Raw genomic sequence first — 23230 nt, 5'->3', positions numbered from 1 at the left:
CCATAAATTACTGTAAATTCCCCGTAAATTTCCATAAATTCCTGTAAAGTTTCCAATTTTGAATATTCCCAAAATTCCCCAGATTAAGTTCCCGTGGAAAGTTTCCGGAAATTTACTGGAAACTTTCGCCCCTTTGCAACCCTAGGTGTAGCTACATGTAATAACTGTGCAAAAACATCTGCTGCAAGGAAATACAGAAGGTAGTGTAATAAGCTAGTACCAAAATTATGCATAATGTGTAAATAGTTTTATTAATAATAATAATTTAATCATTTATAATTTAATAATTTAATATAATTTAAATTTATAATAATTTAATAGTTAAAAGCTTTCCTCCGTAAAATGTTCAGCACTACGGAAGCGTATTGCATTCACCTGAGGAAAAAATCTACTGTTTTTCTGAATTAACGACTTAATTGTCTCAAAATTATAAGATAATTTTTCATGAATAAAAAGCTTTTTGCTCTGTTTTTCTGAATTAACGACTTAATGTGGATTGCATGGGAGTAAACATGTCCCGCCTTTCAAGTTTAATCCAGTTTTATTTTACTTTGGGTTTGAGACATTGGGAGATACTGCTGTCTTTAAGTAATATAAATGGTATTGTTATTAGTGCGTCAACTTTGCGCAGATGAGAAGAACATAATAATTATGAGGGACCGAGTTAAAAATACATTTTAACCATTGATCCCTACTGTAACTTCCCCGTCCCTAGGAAGGCTGAACAAAGTGGACCTGCAATCCGGAGGAAAATAACAGCATTATTTGGTAATTAATTTGGTAATGGTAACGACACTGCAGCCTACTAACTATACCACAACAACTCTCCACAGCAATATAAAATGGCCACACACACACACACACACACACACACACACACACACACCCCCCATTTAATATTCATGGAGGAGGGGTTTATGTAAATATTGGGCTTAGTGACGTCAGCAACCCTGGAGGAATGTCGTGTCCCTACTGGCCGTTTGCTGTAGTCCTTAGAAATGGATTTCTTTAAAAGCAAATATCTCCCTTTGCTTAAAACTTTGCAGATGTTGTTTATGCTCAAACAGGAACATTACACACTAGCTAAAGTTAGAAAAGTGAAATCGTGTTTTAACACCCCTATAATGCAAACAATCCATTCAATACTAAATAAAAATAACATTTATTGATTTGGTCTTTGTCTTGTGAATATTAGTTTATTAATGACTGCATTCATTGGACACACTGTTTGTAGAGAATGCACACATACATGAACTGATCTGATTCAAGACTGACATCATTACATCATACATAAAATTTTGGTGACCACTTTTGTCATTTAATAACACCATAAGTTTTGGCTTACTATGTAGTCATATAATATATAATATAAAACTCTTCTTGTTTTATTTACCCCTAAAGATGAGACCCTAGAACTGCCCCTGATCTTATGTCTACAGAAAATCACTGAAATTTTACTTTTTACTTCAAATACTTAAGTACATTAAATATCAGAAAATGACTTTTGATACTTAAGTACAGTAAATATCAGATACTTTAAGACTTTTACTTGAGTAATATTCTAAAAGGTAACTTTCACTTCTACCAAAGTCTTTTTCTAGTACGATACTTGTACTTTTACTCAAGTTTTGTTTTCTACTACTTTATACAACACTGAACATTACTCATGGGTCACAGTAACCCTTGCTGTCACCAGTGTTTTTTCCTGTCAGCCATACCCTCTGTACATCAGAGCCTCTTCCGATTTATCATTCAAAACACTTAAATGACCATCTATGTTTATGTATCTGACATGGTTACATTTTCTTGTTGCTAAGCTGTGGTTACACGTCCCTTCTAAGTAAGCGTTAGTCATAGACATTTTCTTTTTTTTAAACCTGTGGTTAAGATATCTTGCTCTTCTGCGAATGCACAGGATAATCGTGAGCTCATCTAAGTCAAGGCTTGCTGTAACTTAGTCCTATATACAGTATGTTCTGAACCGTTATATCAGGGTTTACAAAGTTACATAAAAGTAATAAAAGAAAACGCTTCAGAGTTCTCTTGAACTTCTGAAAAATAAAATTTAACGAAGTATGATCTTCTTCGTAGGGAGCACGGTGGCTTAGTGGTTAGCACGTTGGCCTCACACCTCCAGGGTTGGGGGTTCGATTCCCGCCTCCGCCTTGTGTGTGTGGAGTTTGCATGTTCTCCCCGTGCCTCGGGGGTTTCCTCCGGGTACTCCGGTTTCCTCCCCCGGTCCAAAGACATGCATGGTAGGTTGATTGGCATCTCTGGAAAATTGTCTGTAGTGTGTGATTGTGTGAGTGAATGAGTGTGTGTGTGTGTGCCCTGCGATGGGTTGGCACTCCGTCCAGGGTGTATCCTGCCTTGATGCCCGATGACGCCTGAGATAGGCACAGGCTCCCCGTGACCCGAGGTAGTTCGGATAAGCGGTAGAAGATGAATGAATGAATGAATGAATGATCTTCTTCGTCGGGCTCTTCATGCTCTTTCCAACTGTCTAGGTACAGTGTCTGATCCGTGATGTCTTCATTTGTCAGGAACATTTTATTTTATATTAATATTTAAGTTCCTCAGCTCCTCTGCTAGGGCCTCTATCTTAATCAGGTTTTCATCTATATTCATTTGATATCTTTTCATTCTGATGAAGTCTAAGCACAAAAAGAAAGCAGAATTTTCTCTAGTGACGCATCACATTTCTACAAAGCTGCTAAGTTGATATGGCATTAATGTATTTTGTTGTTGTACTGTAAAATGCTTCCCAGAGGAATTAGTTTGAAATCATTATGGCCAGAGGAAGCTAAGCATGGAGATGACTGATAATACTGTAAAAGTCATCATATTAGGAAGTGAGTGCAGATTCGTATTTTATTAAACACAAACAATACATGAACGTAGACATGATCCTGAGGTGGAAAAACATACATGGACTACATAAAGGAACGTACCTTGCTGATGTGAGACAAAAGCTAGAAAAGCAATAAGTGAGGTGCAAGACATAACACTGTCTGTTAGGAACTTCTCTCCATGACCAGAAAGCTGTGGACAAAAGAATCTGAACTTGTTCTTGACATGAATTCACTCCATGTCTAATCAGAAGTCCAGCTATGAGGACTTCTAATCCACAAATTTGAGCTAAGCCTTTGAGACTTCTTCCAATCTATATAGTTAATTAGTTATCATGTCACCAGGAGGTGGTGCCATTTTGTGCACTTCTTTTAAATAAGTTTTCCCATGACCCTCCTATCGCATCGGTCACGATGCCCGGCTTAACAACTGCTGCTTTAGAAGAATTGTGGGATTGCTTTTACGTGGAGGCTTCAGGAAACGGGAAATTAACTCAAGAGATTGTACAGGTTACTTACATGGGTTGTTATTCTGAAAGTTGTGTGAATAAGGCTGTGGATTCGCAGATGCCGTGTGTTCATACATCCTGTGTTGATATGTTCCTGTCGAAGTGAAGTTTTACTAATGAATGATGCTATCAGTCATCTGGATCATTAAATCAGTGCAACTCCTGCTTGGTTGGATTGAAGAGGTGCAGATGATATTTATATGGACATGAACAATCATCTTTTTGTATTATTATTTTTTAAAAGGGCCATAAAAGGGCTTTTTACACCTGAAATCAAGTAGTAAATCAAGAAGTATAGAAATTATATAGTACTCAGAATTTGTTCTCTGCATTTAACCCATCCAAAGTGCACACACACACAGCAGTGAACACACACACACACACACACACCGTGAACACACACCCGGAGCAGTGGGCAGCCATTTATGCTGCGGTGCCCGGGGAGCAGTTGGGGGGGTTCGGTGCCTTGCTCAAGGGCACCTCAGTCGTGGTATTGCCGGCCCGAGACTCGAACCCACAACCTTAGGGTTAGGAGTCAAACTCTCTAACCATTAGGCCACGACTATATAGAGAAAAGAATTCACATTCAAGGTTGAAGCATTAGAGCATAAAACAAAATGCAAGCAACATGAGATCTTTATAACATCCCCAGAATCTCCATTTCGCAATGTTACCCCAAATCTCCCAATTATTGTTGTCTATCTATCAGTTGTCTATCTCACATTTTTTTTAACAAGCATGACAACAACCTCAGTTTGAACAGTATTCATGTTTTCACTGAGGGTCAAAAACCACAACAAACCATTAGAACAACAAATCTTCTCAGGAGAGCTACCAACTCAGGACCTCCAGAAACTTCCAACTTCCTGGGTGTCATTTTAACCATCATTTATTTTACAGATATTTTGATGAGGCACAGCATGATATTTTGTGGTTGTTTAATGCATAATGCAGTCACTGGTAGTCTGAGGGGATTAAATGGAAAAAAACAGTGTGACAGTGCAGGATATTTACATGGATTTTTCTTGGGAAAGCCTCACTTTTAATAGATGTAGCGTCTGGTACAGGTCATTTAGACTTCCAGTTTACAATTTTTTTGAGGGGGCTACATTCCACAGTGTCACACACACACACACACACACACACACACACACACACACACACACACACATACACAGAGAGAGAACCAGATAACCCCCTGGGTGAATTCACAGGGAAGGCCCTCAACCATAAAACACGCACACACTCACACACATGCACGCACTCACGCACGCACACACACACAAACACACACACACACACACACACACACACACACACTCACACACAGAGAGAGAACCAGATAACCCCCTGGGTGAATTCACAGGGAAGGCCCTCAACCATAAAACACGCACACACTCACACACACACACACACACACGCACGCAAGCACGTACACACGCACACACACACAAACACAACCCACACAACACAATGAGACATTCCTTTTACTAATAAAACAAGTAGATAAGATACTGTAAGATTCTTATTCTTATAACCCTGTTGTAATGTGTCTCTTCTGTTAAGGCTTGCCTGACTTAAAATTATTTGCTCCTTACTTTCCTGACAAGGATGTATTTTATTTATGTACCAGAACACAACACTGGATTAACATCAGTTATACTTTAATTACTGATCCTGGCATGTTAATGTATATCTGTTCTAATGCTGTACAGTATGTCCTTTTAAGGTCTGATGTCAGAATGTATACAACATTAGCTGTTTTTCACTTCACTAATGAAAGTGCATTTTGTTTTGTGTTTCATTTTTGTCTCTTTCTCCTTTATCAGAACACAATATCGTAGTAACATCAGTTACACTTTGATTATTGATCTGTGTATGTAATGTACCGATGCCTTCATTCCCCTTCATGTTTAGTATCCAAATGACCCAAATCTCCCCAAAGATGGGTGGAGTTAAAATGTCACAAACACCACCAATCAGTGGTCAGACTTTTGGAACAGCTTGGAGACGACTCCATCTTCCTCCAAAGAACTTCCAGCAAGCTTCACTTCCAATAACAACAACTGCTCTGATCTTCAGGAGAACTTGGAAGAACATCTCACCCCACCCTAACTGACTCGTCAGAGATTTCTCTGTTGCATCCAGACTCTTGTGCCGCAAGCCAATGCAAGTAACCGTTTCCTTTACCAACCAATTTAGATGCGTATTTTAAGTATGAACCTTGTATTGAGTCTGAAGGTGAATTTAAGTTTCCGGTGACGATTTCCCAGTTAGGGTGTGATTACTTTTGAAGTTTAAGCTTGCCGTTCCTTTCCTTCCTTTCTAATTTCTTCTTTCCAGTCTCTTCCTCCCTTTCCCCAATTTTAATTTTTTTTGTGTATTTTTATTTTCTCTACTTCTTTTGTTTGTTTGTGTAGTTAGCTTTATGTTGTGTTTGTCTCATTCATTAAACGCCATATTTTTGTCCCACAAGTGATTGTCTCTGAGTATCGCTCACAAACGTAAGGTACCTGCAACATCTGGTCTGAACTACATGCTCTATTAAGTTCATTTAATTTAAATTACTGTATAAAGTAAAAGGGAAGTGCGTCTTTCTCGGCCGGGAAGATATCGCCTTCATAGAATTAATAAAGGTTACACGGCCTGTTCGCCGGACGAACAGACCAAATAAGTGTAACGTTAATTCCATTACCGTCAGTTTCAACTTGGGTTAAAATATTTAGGAGTCACTATAACACGTTATAATTACTTCGCGAGCCAAAATCACTACATAGATAAATACAGTAGAGTCAATAAAATAGGACATCCTTCTGTGACTTTAAGTAAACTGTTTGACTGGTTATTTAGTTGACTTTAAACTTCCATGGAAAAAAACATGCACACTTGGCAGCCTTTAAAATGAATATACAAGCTGAATTATTGGCTGGATGTGGATTTGTTTCATTCACTCTTTTTATTATTTATACAGCATTTATATTATTTATATATTATATTATTTTTATAACGCAGTGTTCATTAAGGTCTTCACATTACATGGCTACATTGTCCATCCAGGCATAATAAGAGTTAATAGTAGTACAAATGTGATAATGGTTTTAACCACCTTTTAGTTTTATCTTTGTGCCAGAAATCTCTGAGGAGTACCTAATGGTCCTCTTCACAGCTCACTTTCAGTTGTAGTACAGCGACCAAAGCAACAAGGAAACCACAATTTCAAGATCTTTAGAAATAAATTCCTGAATCTCTGCCCCACAAAGGCGTAGATGATGGGGTTGATGCAGCAGTGACAGAACGCTATGGTTTCCACCCACTGCATAGCCATGGTCAGGTCCTGATACCACTTACAAGTGCTCATGTAATCCAGATACTGCAGGAATTTCAGGAAGATGACGATGTTGTAAGGTGTCCAGAAGAGGAAGAAAACACTGACCAAGACCAGCATGAGCCTGACAGCTCTGTGTTTCTTCTGAGACTTCATGGTCATTAAGATAGGGATGATGCGCGAGTAGCAGAACAACATCACTGACAGAGGAATAATTAAAACAAGGATGTTCAACTCCATGTAAGAGAAAGACCTCCACTTTGTTCCTTTTGGATATTCCAAACTGCATGTCCATACTTCTGATTTATTGTTCACTTGTGCCCAAATGACGGTGGGCAGAGAAGCTCCCAGGCTAAGTGTCCACATAAACAAAACCAGGGCTATGCTAGCTCTGACAGACCGGTGCTTAGAGAACAGGGAGGTCTGGGTATGGACAATGACACTGTAGCGCTCAATGGTCATAAGGATCATGAAGAAGATGCTTCCATAGAATCCCAGCATGTAGAACGCTGTCACTGTACGGCACATGAAGCTCCCGAAGGTCCACTGACTGGTGAGGGCGTAGTGAGCCCAGAAAGGTAATGAGAGAAGGAAGAGGAGGTCTGAAAGCGCCAGGTTGAAGAGACACACATCTGACATGTTGGACTTTTTGTGGAACTTGACCAGGACACAAACAACCAGGCAGTTGCCGATGAACCCCACGATGAAGACGATGCTGTAGAGTGTAGGGAGGAAGACTCTGCTGAAGGCCATTATGTTGGTGTTGTTGCAGGGTAAGTACTTATCTAGTATGGTGTCATTAGCAGAATCGTTCTTGGCTGTTAATGAGGAGAAAAGTTTACATGTTAATCGAATAGGGGAAAAACATCTTTCCCTGTAGATGCAGTTAAACCTGCAGTTAAAAAAAGTGACAGTTTTTTACACTTTTGTCAAGTTGTCAAAACCATTTAGAGTCATAAAGGTTTTTAAGACTCAGTAATAAATAAATACAGACCACAGAATCAGAATCTAGCTCTTTTCAGTGAGAGAGACAAAGAACCCAGTGTCAGTTTTAATCATTTGTAGAAGCAAGAAAATTTACACACTGTTTATTAAATCTAGGAACAAAAATATTCTTAACAAGTAGCTGAGAAATGTAAACCTTCCACCTACTCGTCATGTTGGGCTGCGTCGTGTCTCCTCAGACCGAGACCAAGTGTATATTGGACCGTAGGAAGATGATGTGCTTTATTAAGGGAAGCTCTATAAGGTGGGGCTTTGTCCTGTTGCCAGATAAGTCACTTTCTAGCAAACTACAAATTAAACAAAACATATAGACACTTATAAACATGCCAGAAATAACAAATGTACAATCTTTAGTTTTAATTAAAACTGTTGACGACAGGTGTTACAGGTAATATAGTATACTGTATATATAAGATGAAGTTTATTAATATTAAACAGCACATTAATAAATCAACTGCAATTGTGACACCGATGTAACATTAGCTCACTGAACCTTAAACAAATTCTCAAAGCAAATAGACTTTTCCTATCTGCTGCTGGGAGACATAAATAAAGTTAATAGACTGGATGCTCAGGATCTCATGACCACTACTATTATACTCTCTAAATATTATATTATGACCTCTATATATTAACTCATAGCTTCAAACGATTAACATCACTTTATTCATCGGTGACTTCAATGAGTTATCTTGTGGTCTCACCTTGTCTTTTTGTTGTTGTTGTTGTTGTTGTTTATTGTTCTATTATCATTGATCCTGTCTGTTTAGCATCCACTAGAAACTACGGACCAGTTCACACATTCTGCTTTGTAGATTTTATCTAATCGTCCTGGCCTCTGCCACCACTTTGGCATTATTTAATCGGTGGGACTGATTTGCATCAGGTGCAACAGATAGGTGACGAAATTACTGTATCTCAGCAACATCTGGAAGTGATCTGGCTAATAGATACCACTGCTTTCTTCTAATAAGGAGCATGTTTAATTGATTAAATCCCTTATTAAAGTTAAGAACACAAGTGAAACAGGATGACTGTAGTGATTAGTCCAAAGATTATTACATAAGTGAACTTTCTCATGTATTTACTATTGAAATCTTTAGTATGGTGTTACAGCGTCCTCTATTGGTACAGTTATGGAGCTGTCAAATGAATTGCACTCTGGTTCCTCCAGACGGTAGCTCGAACGCTGTGGGTGTGACGTTGGACACAATCAGCTCACTTCAATTCAGACAGCTCAGAATATGAGGTTTGGATTAACTTAGCATGGCTAGCTTTGTGCAATCCATTCCAGTTCTTCTACAACAGATTTCTTGGCAAACCAGGTCTTCATGGAGCTCATTTTGTGTGTATTGTCATGCTGGAACATATTTGGTCCTGGTGCTATCAGTGAAGGAAAATCTGCAGAATACAAAAACATTCTGTACAATTTTGTGGACGATCACGTTTGTTCCAGTTCGATTACAGACACCTTCAGCAGGAACACGAAGCTGGAAAATGACCTGGCTGATGAAATTCTGTCTTAACAGAAAAGCAAGAACAAATGAGCAAGTCAAAGTCAAAGTGAGCAGATTGTGAGAGCCTATCTGATACAGAGATGTGATACTACCAGGATGGACTGAAAAAACATCAGGGTTTGTAGGGAAAGCGACATACTGTATAAACTCCCTTTGTCATAACATGCACATAAATGTGAGAGTCATATCAACATATTAAAGAGACTTGAAAATAAAACCTGATTGAATTCAATTTATTTCAAATGCGTGCATTCGTTGGATCTCCACGACTGAATTGAAGAATAACACGGTTACAAAGCCATGAATATATTAATTTTGGCACAGGTGTTAGTCCAGATGCCCTTCCTAACACAACCCTCTAGAACTAGGATAGATTAATACTCTAGAATTGAAAGAAAATAGTTTGAATGATGATAGTTATCTAATTGACGGACTGTAATGAGATACGGTGCTAGAAGTGATCCGGTGTAAAACCTGTGGCTAATCATATATGCGAACCAGATGATCCGCTGTGGCAACTCGGAACAGGGAGCAGATGAAAAAACAACACTGTACAAATACACAATATACAGAAGGTGTAAATGAAGAGATTTTAGAGTCACAGGCAAAGGATGTGCTTATATTGTATAATGCAGAATTTTTATCCCAATGTAAATAACATTTAAACTATAATGCCAACATACTGTAACATGGCCTGAGTAATATTTTTATGCATAGTTTGTTTGTTGTTTTGTTTTTCCTGTTCAAAAGAGTTTACAGTTTTGATTTTGACTTTGTTCTGGAAGTCACTGAATATCTGGAGGACGTACAGTATTGTTCGTCCTCATTGAGAACTCACTTTCAGTTGTTCTAAAGCGACCAAAGCAAAGAGGAAACCACTCTTTAAGGATTCTTAGAAATAACTTCCTGAATCTCTGCCCCACAAAGGCGTAGATGATGGGGTTGATGCAGCAGTGACAGAACGCTATGGTTTCCACCCACTGCATAGCCATGTTCAGGTCTTGATCCCACTCACAAGTGTGCATGTAACCCAGATACTGCAGGAACTTCAGGAAGATGACGATGTTGTAAGGTGTCCAGAAGAGGAAGAAAACACTGACCAAGACCAGCATGAGCCTGACAGCTCTGTGTTTCTTCTGAGACTTCATGGTCATTAAGATAGGGATGATGCGCGAGTAGCAGAACAACATCACTGACAGAGGAATAATTAAGACAAGGATGTTCAACTCCATGTAAGAGAAAGACTTCCACTTTGTTCCTTTTGGATATTCCTCTTTGCAAGTCCATAGGTCTGATTTATTGTTCACTTGTGCCCAAATGACGGTGGGCAGAGAAGCTCCCAGGCTAAGTGTCCACATAAACAAAACCAGGGCTATGCTAGCTCTGACAGACCGGTGCTTAGAGAACAGGGAGGTCTGGGTGTGGACAATGACACTGTAGCGCTCAATGGTCATGAGGATCATGAAGAAGATGCTTCCATAGAATCCCAGCGTGTAGAACGCCATCACTGTACAGCACATGAAGCTCCCGAAGATCCACTGACTGGTGAGGGCGTAGTGAGCCCAGAAAGGTAATGAGAGAAGGAAGAGGAGGTCTGAAAGCACCAGATTGAAGAGACACACATCTGACATGTTGGACTTTTTGTGGAACTTGACCAGGACACAAACAACCAGGCAGTTGCCGATGAACCCCACGATGAAGACGATGCTGTAGAGTGTAGGGAGGAAGACTCGGCTGAAGGCCTTTATGTTGGTGTTGCAGAATAAGTACTCATCTAGTATGGTGTCATTAGCAGAATCGTTTTCAGCTGTTTATGAAAAAAAATCACTTATTGCACGATTTCTGCATGTACAAGTTGATAATAACAGAAAATAAAACGTTTTTATTACTGGGCTAGAAAAATGTCTACAGGGAGCAATAGATATTCTGGAACACAAATGTAGAGATGTAACCAGACTGAAAACTAGCATCAGTGCAAATAATAACACAAGAGAATAAAACGAAGAAATTCGATCCGATTCTGTAACAATTTCAAAGGATCTCTGTAGTAATTTGGTACTGATTGTTTATTTTCAGTCATCTGTAGTACTTTAAGACTAAAAGCAATTAAGCAACGTTTTTCGAGACTCAGTAATAAGTTTAAAACTGCTGATTATATTAAAAAAATCCACGCACTTACATGTCGTTCTGCTCTGTAAAACCGTTGCCATGATTCATCCGTCCAATTCGATTGTGACCGTGAAAGAAGGCTGTGTGTAGTGATATAACACCGTCCTGAGCTTTTATGCTGTAGAGGTGGGGCTTCGTCCTGCTCACAGTACAGACGTCTGTAACCACGTTTATGTCTTTTTATGTACTAATTGTGCTCATTTTAGCAGGAAAATAAACAAGAACACTGCAATTCTAACGATATCCTTTATAAAACAACATATCCAAGAATATCCAAATATTCATTAGTGATGTCTAATAAATTCAAATGAATGACAGTATAGATGCTCTCGTCCCTGCTGCTTTCTTTTAAGGAACAAGTTCTAAAGAAAACCAATCAGTTAACTAGACAAAAGAGATAGAAATAATTGAGTTGTGTATCAAGGTGTACCTAGGAATGATTCATTCAAAGACACATGATGGAAAATCCATCACGGAAGGAACGAATTAAGGTTGTGTTTCACTTGAACATGTTCCACTTTTTTCACTTACCTGTATCTGGAACCGATGATTCACATCAGCTGGTATTCACATGTGATTTCCACTGAACTGATAAGTACATGTTGGATCAGGTAACTCCACACAACAATAAAGAAGAAATCTTCAGTATCCAAGTTTACATCCATTCCTGGAAAACATGCTTAAAGTGTCGTTTACAACAACTTCGATGCAGCTCAGCAATCAAAATGAAGCTTTTCTGTCCAAATAATATCGGATTTAACAATTAGGTTCTTAACAATGATCGTGTTCTGTTTGGTGTTTGTGCTTTTGTTGGGAACCGAATAAAGTCTTTATAAATGACTTTAGAAGCCGATATTAGAAATGCAATCAGTTCTGTCTCTCATTTACACTTACAGTTCCTGTTACACACAGTCACCTGGCTCTGTCACATGTCTTACTGGTACGTGTCTTAATTTGAAACGTTCTAGAAAAACCACATTCGCTGTAAAAATAGCAGGAAAAATCCATGCAAGTTTGATCATGCCCTTGTACCTTGAATAAAGCTTTCAGCAAGGCTTCTTTCTCCTTCAGCTGTAAACACACATACACACACACACACACACACACACACACACACACACGGTATGCCATATGCAGCCACAATGGCGTATGTAATAATCACTTGAATAATTAATGAATTCATTATATTGTCCCATTGAAGTCCACAAACTTTTCTTTCTTTTTTTTCTGGAAATACAGACGGTGGTGTACAGACAGTACCTTGTTTGTTGTTGCTACAGAAATGATGGTGCTTTAATTTAACCTTTTATATAAGCATAATGAGTTTTTATGTAAATGTTATTTCTTTTGTCGGTGGCACATGTACTGAATTGTAGTGTGTGTGTGTGTGTGTGTGTGTGTGTGTGTGTGTGCTTGTCTAAATCCCTAATTGTTTATTTCCACTCAGATTTGGGTGCCAGCTACAGCGAGAGTGGTGACTTCATGTGTGATGGTGGTGCTTCTGACAGTCGCAATGCTCTCAGTGGTGTTGTACTGTATGAGCTGTGGTGTCGGGGGGCACATACGATCGGTGTCCTCTGTCTTAGGGAGGCATCTGAAATACAGTCTATTGAAGGGTGAATCGCCGGTAGTAGGCCCCCAAGATGGCGTAGTTAGTTACTCTGTTTATCAGCCCAAATTTAGCGAAGTTCCTCCATGTTTAGGCACATAAACGGGTGAGGGTTCGGGCCGTTGGGATATCCAATTTGCATTTTGTAGTTTGTTCATATCCAGTCTCTGCTGTTTTTTCAATGTCTCATCTTTCCCCCTCACTACAGCGGCACTTCTGTGATGTTTACCGTGTTGCATGACTCTAACTACTGAGCAATTTATGCCGAGGTGTTGCTACGTCCTGGTTTTCACATGATATCGAGCACATGCTGTTTAATTTCACTTCACACTGGTGCCTTAATGTGGGGTTAACACTGCAAAAGCTTCAGAGCCTCTTCTAAATCACCAGTGTAAAATGTTCCTCTAGCTGTAGAACCAGGGTTAAGCGCAGTGTTAAAAGCTGTTACTTCTGTTGTGAAATTTTAGTGCATTAGGATGATTTTTTTACCACCTGCCCCTTTAAGGCACAGTGTCTTCACTGCAGGCGCTGCAGCATTGACAAGAACACTGTTGGTAATTTAGCCAGTTTTTATATGGCTGACGTTGTTGGTCAAGGGACCGCCAAGGACATGTTCAAGGAATTCAGTAGGAGGGCACAATGTGCTGATAGTCACGGATGGAAAAATGGGTGAATTCTTACATTTAGGAAGCTTAAGTCTTACTACAGTTAACTGTAATGCTACACTTTTCAGTTAGTGTGTCTGCAGGGTTTCGTTCCATGAATTTCGAGCCGGAATTCATGCCGGATTAAAATTTTACTATTGAATAGTCATGTGATCATGATCTACAAGGTTGACAAGGAAAAACAGACAGTTTAATGCTTATCATTTCCTTTATTTTCTTTGAAAACAGAATAAAGCCTCTGTATATGCATCACTGTGTAAGTCTGACAAATAAATGACAAAAATATTAACTTTTAGTTAAGGTTTTAAGATAATTTTGTGTTAATAATGTCTCATATTCTGTGCAAAAATACGAACAAAAGCAAAAAAAACACTCAAAAACCTTTTCTGGAAAAAAAGAAACCTAACCAGTAATTTTTTTCCCCCTTAATACAGTTTCAGTTTTGTCTGCTTATAACTGTGTTTAAACTACATGCTGCACTTTTGCCCTTATGGCTGAACGGACTCTGTGCTGGTATTAACTGAGGAGCGTGAGTACACCGAGACCCACCTCTCTGTCGGCTCGTGTTTGACTCTTGTATACGAACCAAAGCAACAAGGAAACCACTCTTGGAGGATCCTTAGAAATAAATTCCTGAATCTCTGCCCCACAAAAGCGTAGATGATGGGGTTGATGCAGCAGTGACAGAACGCTATGGTTTCCACCCACTGCATAGCCATGGTCAGGTCCTGATACCACTTACAAGTGCTCATGTAACCCAAATGATGCAGGAACTTCAGGAAGATGACGATGTTGTAAGGTGTCCAGAAGAGGAAGAAAACACTGACCAAGACCAGCATGAGCCTGACAGCTCTGTGTTTCTTCTGAGACTTCATGGTCATTAAGATAGGGATGATGCGTGAGTAGCAGAACACCATCACTGACAGAGGAATAATCAGGCTGAGGACATTAAGCTCGATGTAAGAAAAACACCTCCACTCTGTTCCTTCTGGATATTCCACACTGCATGACCATACTTCTGATTTATTGTTCACTTGTGCCCAAATGACGGTGGGCAGAGAAGCTCCCAGGCTAAGTGTCCACATAAACAAAATCAGGACTATGCTAGCTCTGACAGACCGGTTCTTAGAGAACAGGGAGGGCTGGGCATGGACAATGACAGCATAGCGGTCTACAGTCATGAGGATCATGATGAAGATGCTTCCATAGAATCCCAGCGTGTAGAACGCCGTCACTGTACGGCACATGAAGCTCCCGAAGGTCCACTGACTGGTGAGGGAGTAATGAGCCCAGAAAGGTAACGAGAGAAGGAAGAGGAGGTCTGAAAGCGCCAGGTTGAAGAGACACACATCTGACATGTTGGACCTTTTGCTGAACTTGACCAGGACACACAACACCAAGCCGTTGCCGATGAACCCCACGATGAAGACGATGCTGTAGAGTGTAGGGAGGAAGACTCTGCTGAAGGCCTTTATGTTGATATTGTCGCAGGGAATTAAGTCGAAGAGGTCGAAGTAATAGTCATCGTAGCTGTAATTGTAGTTCTCAGCTGTTCATGGAAATACAATTGAATTTTTAGAAAAGGGATCAAACGTGTTTTGTTGATATTTTGGCTTTTTTACTATCTGATTAATCTGTTGATCGGTGGCGCAGTTATACAATTATACTCTTGTTGTACATATTAGATAGAAATCTAGTTACATGAAACACCATTTGGAAGGTGTGGCTTGGACACATCATCAGTGACGAGGTTAAAGGGTGTTTCAGGTCTCGGGTTATCAGACACCTTCACCTGACTGACCCATTGCTTAATAACTGTAAATACTTCTTTTTTTTTTAACAAGATGATAATATTTATTAAGCATTATATACACACTGTATGTTCAATATGTGAACTGTTACCTACTTATTTATCCATTTTTTTTCCTGGGGGGAAAAAGATTGATTGTTGTTCCATGTTTAAGGTCTGAGATAGAACTTGAGTTAAAACGTGATTGTCTCATCAACATGAAAACACACAAGAACATTCAGATGTTACTTTGCTCCTTTCACTGGTTGAGTTAATGGTGCTCGTGGAGCCATGTTGTAAGTTGTTTCTACCATATTTGATCATTTTGTCTTTTGTGGCCTTCTAAGCCACACTTGTCAAACTTGTAAGAGATTTTTTTCATCAGTTTATATGCTTTATTATTTTGTGATTATTCTGCTAAAGAGTACTTTATGTACTACACCATCAATTGGAAAGCATTACTTTTACTTTATTCCTTATTCATGTGGCCAGTGTCTGTTATTAGAGACCCTTTACTGATTATGACCAGTGATAACTAATGGGTTAGTATTTAATGTGTTAATAAATTTGTAAGTGACTGCAAAAAAGGAAAATATTCACCTACTTGTTGTGTTGGGGTAGATCGTACCCATGATTTATGAGTCCAAGAGTGATTGTGAAAGTAGGCAGTGTTTGTCTTTATATATAACAAGAGGACCAGCTATGTCTGGGTGTGGCTTTGTTTTCTTCTGGTAGGAAGAAAAGTTCTTCAGCACATAAGATTGGTAAGATTGTAGTAAAGGAGGAACATGCACGTTCAATAATGTAAGTTTATCATTCCAGTTTGAATTATTTCACGAATGTGTCATTTCAAAACATCTGTGTTTTCTAGATTGTTAAAACAATTTCACTGAATTTAATGGCATGGAATTCATACATTCTTTAGATTTGAAGAATTAAAATCTTTAGATTTATATCTAAATTGTTGTAATATGAAAGGTTTGTTTCTTTCCAAGGTTTTTACAAAGAACCCCTATTTTGTAAAGGTTCTATCGACAACGATCCTCCCCCCCAGTGTTTTTATAGATTTGTTTTAAATATATTAATAAAAACTGTACACACTTGCATTTAGATTGTACCGTAGATTGACTGATACTGTAAATAATACAGCCATGATTCTTATAAGATATGATTTTTGTAAATAAACCTGTGAATGTGAGAAGTTGGTACTATAACAGATATATTTGTCTGTCATTATATTGTGTCCACCATGTAGCCCTGACCCTTAATAAAGAAATTATTAAAACATTACATTTTTTCTGTTTGTATTGTAACTATTGTAATATAAGAATCTTTTTACTGTATGTGGTTGTGCCTGTGAACAATAAAATTTGAATCGTCCATAAATACGCTATAAAGATCTAGAAACACCTGGAACACACGTTGATGATGCAACACAACAACCTCCACTTTTGCCTCATAGTTTATTCCTTTTTTTAAAGCTCTAAATTCATGTTTTTAATACATTTAAAATAAAATTAAAACTATAAGACGTTATTTTTAATTCAGGTGAACAAACAAACCGAAAGTGCTCAATCTTTTTCTCTTCAGAATGTTTTTCTGCACAGTGCTGTTATCTAGTGGTAGTTTGTGTTATTGGAATGAAGGCAGCATTTTAGAAATGACTTAAGAAATTCAAATCAGGTAAGAACTGTGAATATGTTGGAGAAGAGAAAAACGAAAGACTTCACAGTTTTTCTGTTGTCTTCATTCTACAGTAATAGTGTAAGGTGTGGAGGTTTAACTGTTCATGGGTTGATTTCAATAAAGACGATGGACTTGAAATATTACCAGCTAATAACTTTTATTGAGCAGACGATTAGAACTGGAAAAAAAACAACACCTCACTTCGCGCCCGAACACACCCTCTCAAACTCCTCCCCTTCACATTCCATCCTCTTCCTCTAGGACTCAACATCAAAATAAAAGTCCTTGATAGAAAATAACGTAAAACAAAACAACGATAGAATATAATGAACGTTAAACAAGCAACCTCACATTAGTTACCCCATGTGAAAAGAAACGTCCACGTTTTCAACATACAGAAAATAACAATGTCATGAATAAACCAGACAAAGCAATGTGCAGATTGTTGGTGCAACACAACCACGATTTTCCATGAACAATATGGTCTGTATTCCACATGAGACATTTAAGGACCTCAAAAATTAAATAAAATAAAAGAATAAAGCAAAGATATATTTTTTTTTTTTTTACTTCACAACATAGTCTTTGAACCTTGCAGGCAACCTGACAGGCCTGCGACCTAATGGGCTAGAGTCTAGAACAGCATGTGGAGCCATAAAGGTAAGACGGCCCACTTTCAAGCTTGCAGTGTCACCAGGCTGTGGGACTTTAAACTGTCCAGTGTTTTGACTTAAGTTCAGTGGGGGCTGTCCCAAAAGCAAAGACCTAGCCGAACTCTGATTGGGGACTCCTCCTTTAAAAACGACAGAAGGCAAGTTCTCCTGGGTAGCAAGTGTATTAGAATTAGAAGTACTAGAGGGTACTTCCTTTTCAACAGGCTGTGCAGTGGGAGACGGTGCATCTGATACTGTTTGCCCCAGCTGACATGTGGGAGCCAGGTAGGGTTTAAGACGGTTATGATGTGCCACTTGTGGTGTCTTTTCAGGAAAATCCTTTGGCTGAATAGCATACAGTACAGAGTAACCACTGTCAGGCTGAACAGTCCGTGTTACAATGTAGGGTCCTTTCCAGCGTGGGGCCAGTTTACATCGGGAATGAGCAGGATCATTCAGCCAAACCGTCTCCCACATTGTACGTGGTTTATTTGGCTTTTTTATCATATTGTGCTTTTTGTTGCATATGAGCATGTTCCTGATTCTCCTTACGGAACTGGAATGCAAAATGTAATTTCCTGTAGACAGATGTAGCATACTCTGCTGGGGTGCCCGCAGAGGCACTGGAAGATTCAGCAGGACTAGGAAAGAGTAAATGAACAGGCAGTCTGGCTTCACGTCCATGAACAAGGAAGAAAGGGGTGTATCCAGTACTGCTGTGCACACTGGTACTGTAGGAGAACTGGATTGACCTCAACATGGTATCCCATGGTTCTGTTTGCTGATCCAGACTTTTACTCAACTGGTCTTTCAGGGTGCGATTAAATCTTTCGATTAAACCTCTCCCTCAGGATGATAGGGAGAAGTCCTAGTTTTGGTGACACCCAACTTGGAACACAACTCCTCGATTAAATCTGCCTCAAACTGACGGCCTTGATCTGTATGAAGGAATTCAGGAGCACCATGCTCTGTAACATACTGCTCAAAAATACAGTGTGCAACTGTTACAGCTCTTTGGTCCTTCATAGGGTACAAATTCACATACTTGGTGAAATAGTCTTGGTGAACAAGGACATATTTATGGCCTGATGGTGTCACAGGAAGCTCTGTAATGTCAGCTGCCACCTTTTCGAAAAAGGACGATTGGCATGAATAGTCTGTAAAGGAGCTACTTGATGTGGAACTGGCATAGATCTAGACTGGCAGGAAACACACTGTTGGCAGTAGTTCTCTATGTCTCTCGCCATGTTTGGCCAATAGAAATGCTCCCTGGCCCTTGCAAGTGTCTTTTTATGACCAAGGTGACCTACAGTGGAATGTCCATGTAAAAACTGTAACACCTGGGGGACAGCTTTGCTGAGAATGACTACATGAAGATTGGGTGATTCTTTTGGTTTGTTACAGGCAAACCGGTAGATTTTCTCATCCTGCAAATGCAGTCTATCAAACTGTCGCCAATATACTTTGAGCTCTGCCGAACCTTTCTTTAGAACCCACGATGGAGGTCTCCTTCCATCCTTTAACCACTCAATCACTGTCCTCAGTGTGACATCATCTTTTTGACACTGTGCAATATCGACTGACAAAGACTGGGAAAGGTCTATGAGAGCATGAGCAGTAAGAGGGGCTGTGATTAAAGAAGGTTCTGGCTTGCCTGCCATTGAGAGATCAGAAGTAGGCTGAGGCACCCTTGCAAGTAGTAGGCACCCTTGCAAGTAGTGTGAGAAATGTCTAACGGACCAAAGAATAGCCCACCATTCTCTGTCAAAGGTGGACCAGTTGCACTCTGCTGCACTTAGCACATGACTGGCGTAGGCTACTACCTTTTCAACACCCTGTTGTTGTTGTGCAAGAACTGAGCCAATAGCGTGGTGAGATGCATCCGTATATAGAATAAAAGACTTGCTGAAATCAGGGTAAGTGAGGATAGGAGGGGAAGATAGAGCATCCTGAAAATACTGAAAAGTGTCTTCACATTCTTCACTCCAAATGAATTTGGCATGTTTCCTCGTCAGACTGTGTAAGGGAGCTGCTTTTTCTGCAAAATCTTTGATAAAATGGCGATAGTATGAACAGAGGCCTATGAAAGCTCTAACCTCTGTAGGTGTAGTTGGACGAGGCCAGTTCAACACTTTCTCAGTCACCTTGGGGTCTGGCTGAATGCCATCCTTTGAAACCACATGTCCTAGAAAGAGTACAGATCGCTTGAAAAACTGACATTTTTGAGGATGGAGTTTGAGACCAGCCTGCCGCAATCTACCAAACACTTCAGAGAGATCGTGGATGTGATCTTGAAAGGTCTTACTGAAGACTATTATGTCATCAAGATATACCAAAGTCTTAGACCAATGGAGGCCACGAAGAACAAGCTCCATCAATCGCTGAAATGTCGGGGGGGCATTAGTAAGGCCCATTGGCATGACCTTAAAATGATACAGGGAATCACCCGTAGTAAAGGCAGTTTTTTCCTTACTAGCATCATCCATTTGAATCTGCCAATAGCCACTTGACAAATCCAGTGTACTAAAGAGGGTGGCTCCAGATAGGGCATCCAAACTGTCATCCACACGTGGGAGTGGGTGTGCATCTTTGATCGTAATCGAGTTTAAACATCTGTAATCTATACAAAATCTGTAAGATCCATCCTTCTTACAAACAAGTATCACTGGGGAGGCCCATGGACTATGGCTAGGCTCAATCAAGTCAGCATCAAGAAGTTTCTGTACTTGTTTGTGGATTTCCTCTCGTAGGACAGGAGATGTACGATATGCCCTCTGACGTGCAGGGGACGTAGAGGATGTGTGTATGCTATGCTTAATCAAATCAGTTCGACCTAGATCAGTAGAGGAAATACTGAAGATATCACAGTTCTCTTGTAGGAGGGAGTGAACTACTTTCACCTCATTGGGAGTAAGAGTGTCTGTACCCATGTGAACATCAGGTATTTTGCACGAAGGGCTTGGCAGGCTAACCTGAGCTACAAGAGCGTCCACAGGCCTATAGAAATCAGAAGGCATGTTACGCACAGAGTAGAACTGACCTAAATGGGCCTGTTTGGGCAGCTCAATGTCTTGGTGTGTAGGATTAAGTAGATGAACAACAGTGAGCCCGTTTTCAACATTAGAGAAGCTACGAGCAACAGCTAAATCTTTGTCAAATGACACATTTGGTTCTAGGATACCTTGAAAACCATGGAGCTGACTACCTGTCTCAGATACACATGCTACCGAGGCAGGAACAACAATCTCTGTCAAGGGTGGGACTGAGACCTGTGAGAGCAAGAACACATTACAGCAAAAAGGCAATGCTTGGGAGGAACTGAGAAGAGAAATTTTTTCATTCTCGAACATGAAAACCCCAGAGGCTGCGTCAATTGAGGCACCATGTGTTTTGAAAAAGTCCCACCCAAGAAGGGCGTCCTGTCTAGAGTCTCTAACATACATGTCCATACTGAAAATGTGTGACCCAAGGCGTAATGTGACAGTTAATGAACCTAAAATGTTTAATTGATGTCCTGTACAGTAAGTGTGTGTGCCACCTGGAAACTTTTCAGTAAGGGCCGATGTTTCAGTGCAGGGATGCGTTGACGCAAGGCCTCACTAATGAGTGACAAACCAGCACCCGTGTCAAGGAAAACACTGACTTCTTGGTCCTCGATGAGTCCTTTTATGTATGGGGTCCAAACTGTGGAGTCCTCAGGTGTGACTGTGTTGTCTCTATGGGCCACTGACATTTGAACTGAAGATTGGCCCCCATCTCCAGCTACCATTCGTTTCCGGAACGGTGATGTTCAGTGAAATGTACATGCCGTGAATGGGGTCGTTGTGGACTTGGAGAGCGATGTCTGTAATACTGCTCACCCCTCCGTCGATCTCTGTTTCCCCTTGGGCTGCTGTCATCCTTCGAATGATGCCTATAGCTGGGTTGAGGTGTCACTGAGTCATCATATGCAGCATATCCACGCCGAGGGCTAAAGCGGGTATCTCTACTCTCATAGAATATGGGTCTGTCATAGCCGTGCTGCTGATGATAACTTGACCTGGGGCTCCCTTGTGGTCTGCGGTGGCCGATACTGGAACGCACAGGAGATCGTCCTCTGAAGTATGGCTCATCAGATGCAGTGAAATGCTGATAGCGAGACGATGGCATATAGTGACCGTCTTTAGCTCTCTCAAGTGAAGGTGATCTCCGATGATGGGCGAAGTGGCGTTCAGGTGATGAGACAGCACTGCTGTGATGAGGCTTAGGCTGTGTCAGCATAGAAACTATGGACTGAAGTTTGTCCACTTTCAGATGGAGGTCACTGAGCTGCGCTGCAAGCATATTGGCAGACTCAGTTGTGAGGCTGTGTACCACGGCAGGCTGAGGTGCAGAGGATGTCGGCAGAGGAGAAGGCTCAGTGGCTGTGGAACGTGCCCTCTCACACCTACCAGCTACTTTAATTGCATCATCAATTGTAGCAACACCAAACTCGTACAGCTTAGTTTGCAATGCAGGTTCCAGTCCAGCTATAAAACGTCGCAAAATTTCACCTTTAATGGCAGATTGTCCATAATCCGTAAAAGCTTGGTGAACAAGGTGGGTCAGTTCAGCAGCATACACTTCTAATGGCTCATTACTCAGACGTGGTCTGGCATTCAAGTACGTTTGAAAAGTTCTTAATAACTGTTTTTGGCCAAAAACTGTAGCCATTTTGCCACATGTACGGTCATAATCAGATTTTATGTCATCTGACAAACTATCCCAATAACTGAATGCAGCACCTGCCAATCTTGAAGGAAGTACTTTGGCCAGCTGAGGTTTGTCCATACCTGAGGTCTCGCAGCATACTTGAAAACGAGGAGCCCATTGAGAAAAGCTTTCATTGCCATCCCCAGTGAAGTCTGGAGGTAAAACAGCTCTGAAGTGCACCTGTGGAGTTATTACATTGTCTTCCGCCATGTTTGAAAAAAGTGCTGCCAATGCAGCGTTGTACCAGTTCAGTCCAGTCTTTTGTTGATAAAGATTATTTTATAAGTCTCAGTGCTTTCTCATTCTGTTTTTGGGCTATGTGCAGTTGCTGAAGTCCGCCACAGGAGGGATTAACGCGCACAGTTTCAGAAAATGTGAGCGCCATCAAATCCTGGCAAAGAGCCAACTTCGAACCGCCGAGAAGCAGGCATTTTACTCTCTTTCACCAAAATAAAACGAAATAAGCAAATAACTAAACATGGAAATAAAACTCACACGATGGTGAAAACAATAAAGCTGCTCTGAAGTTATAAATGTAGTCCAGCAGAATACAGTCCATGTAATTGTAAACGCTGCACGTTAAGCAAAAAGCGTTTCATTCAGAAATAACCCGTACAACAACCGATCCAGCATATATGAAGAATAGGCAGCGATATTTTCGTCTTTGTCACCCTACCAATCCAACAGCAACTTCTCCAAAGATACCAAAAACCACCACCGCTG

At 40.3% G+C, this 23230-nt stretch overlaps 3 protein-coding genes across 3 annotated transcripts; all 3 read right to left on the bottom strand.

Moving 5' to 3' along the window:
• Positions 1 to 6169: 6169 nt before the first annotated feature.
• LOC132846461 (C-C chemokine receptor type 5-like) lies at positions 6170 to 11423 on the bottom strand. Its single transcript, XM_060871236.1, has 3 exons — positions 11381 to 11423; positions 7836 to 7975; positions 6170 to 7501 (listed from the first exon to the last, which is right to left on the bottom strand). The coding sequence occupies exons 2-3, from the start codon at positions 7840 to 7842 to the stop codon at positions 6519 to 6521; spliced, it is 990 nt and encodes a 329-aa protein (XP_060727219.1). The 5' UTR covers positions 7843 to 7975; positions 11381 to 11423; the 3' UTR covers positions 6170 to 6518.
• Positions 9423 to 12395, bottom strand: LOC132846460 (C-C chemokine receptor type 4-like). The gene is made up of 2 exons (XM_060871235.1): positions 11385 to 12395; positions 9423 to 11012 (listed from the first exon to the last, which is right to left on the bottom strand). The coding sequence occupies exons 1-2, from the start codon at positions 11413 to 11415 to the stop codon at positions 9991 to 9993; spliced, it is 1053 nt and encodes a 350-aa protein (XP_060727218.1). The 5' UTR covers positions 11416 to 12395; the 3' UTR covers positions 9423 to 9990.
• Positions 12396 to 13879: 1484 nt separating this feature from the next.
• LOC132845423 (C-C chemokine receptor type 5-like) lies at positions 13880 to 16079 on the bottom strand. The gene is made up of 2 exons (XM_060869386.1): positions 16042 to 16079; positions 13880 to 15197 (listed from the first exon to the last, which is right to left on the bottom strand). Exons 1-2 carry the CDS (start codon positions 16067 to 16069, stop codon positions 14137 to 14139), a joined length of 1089 nt encoding a protein of 362 aa, XP_060725369.1. The 5' UTR covers positions 16070 to 16079; the 3' UTR covers positions 13880 to 14136.
• Positions 16080 to 23230: the final 7151 nt, after the last annotated feature.

Source organism: Tachysurus vachellii, chromosome 5 (genome assembly GCF_030014155.1).
Source record: "Tachysurus vachellii isolate PV-2020 chromosome 5, HZAU_Pvac_v1, whole genome shotgun sequence".
Taxonomy (NCBI): Eukaryota; Metazoa; Chordata; class Actinopteri; order Siluriformes; family Bagridae; genus Tachysurus; species Tachysurus vachellii.
This window is presented reverse-complemented; position numbering and strand designations above follow the sequence as displayed.

Coding starts and splice junctions, on each gene's coding strand:
- LOC132846460 (XM_060871235.1), bottom strand. CDS start 11,415: ATGGCAACGGTTTTACAGAGCAGAACGACAT. Junction 11,013..11,384: donor TTTACAGAGCAGAACGACAT/GTAAGTGCGTGG, acceptor TTTCATAAACAG/CTGAAAACGATTCTGCTAAT.
- LOC132845423 (XM_060869386.1), bottom strand. CDS start 16,069: ATGGGTACGATCTACCCCAACACAACAA. Junction 15,198..16,041: donor GATCTACCCCAACACAACAA/GTAGGTGAATAT, acceptor TTCCATGAACAG/CTGAGAACTACAATTACAGC.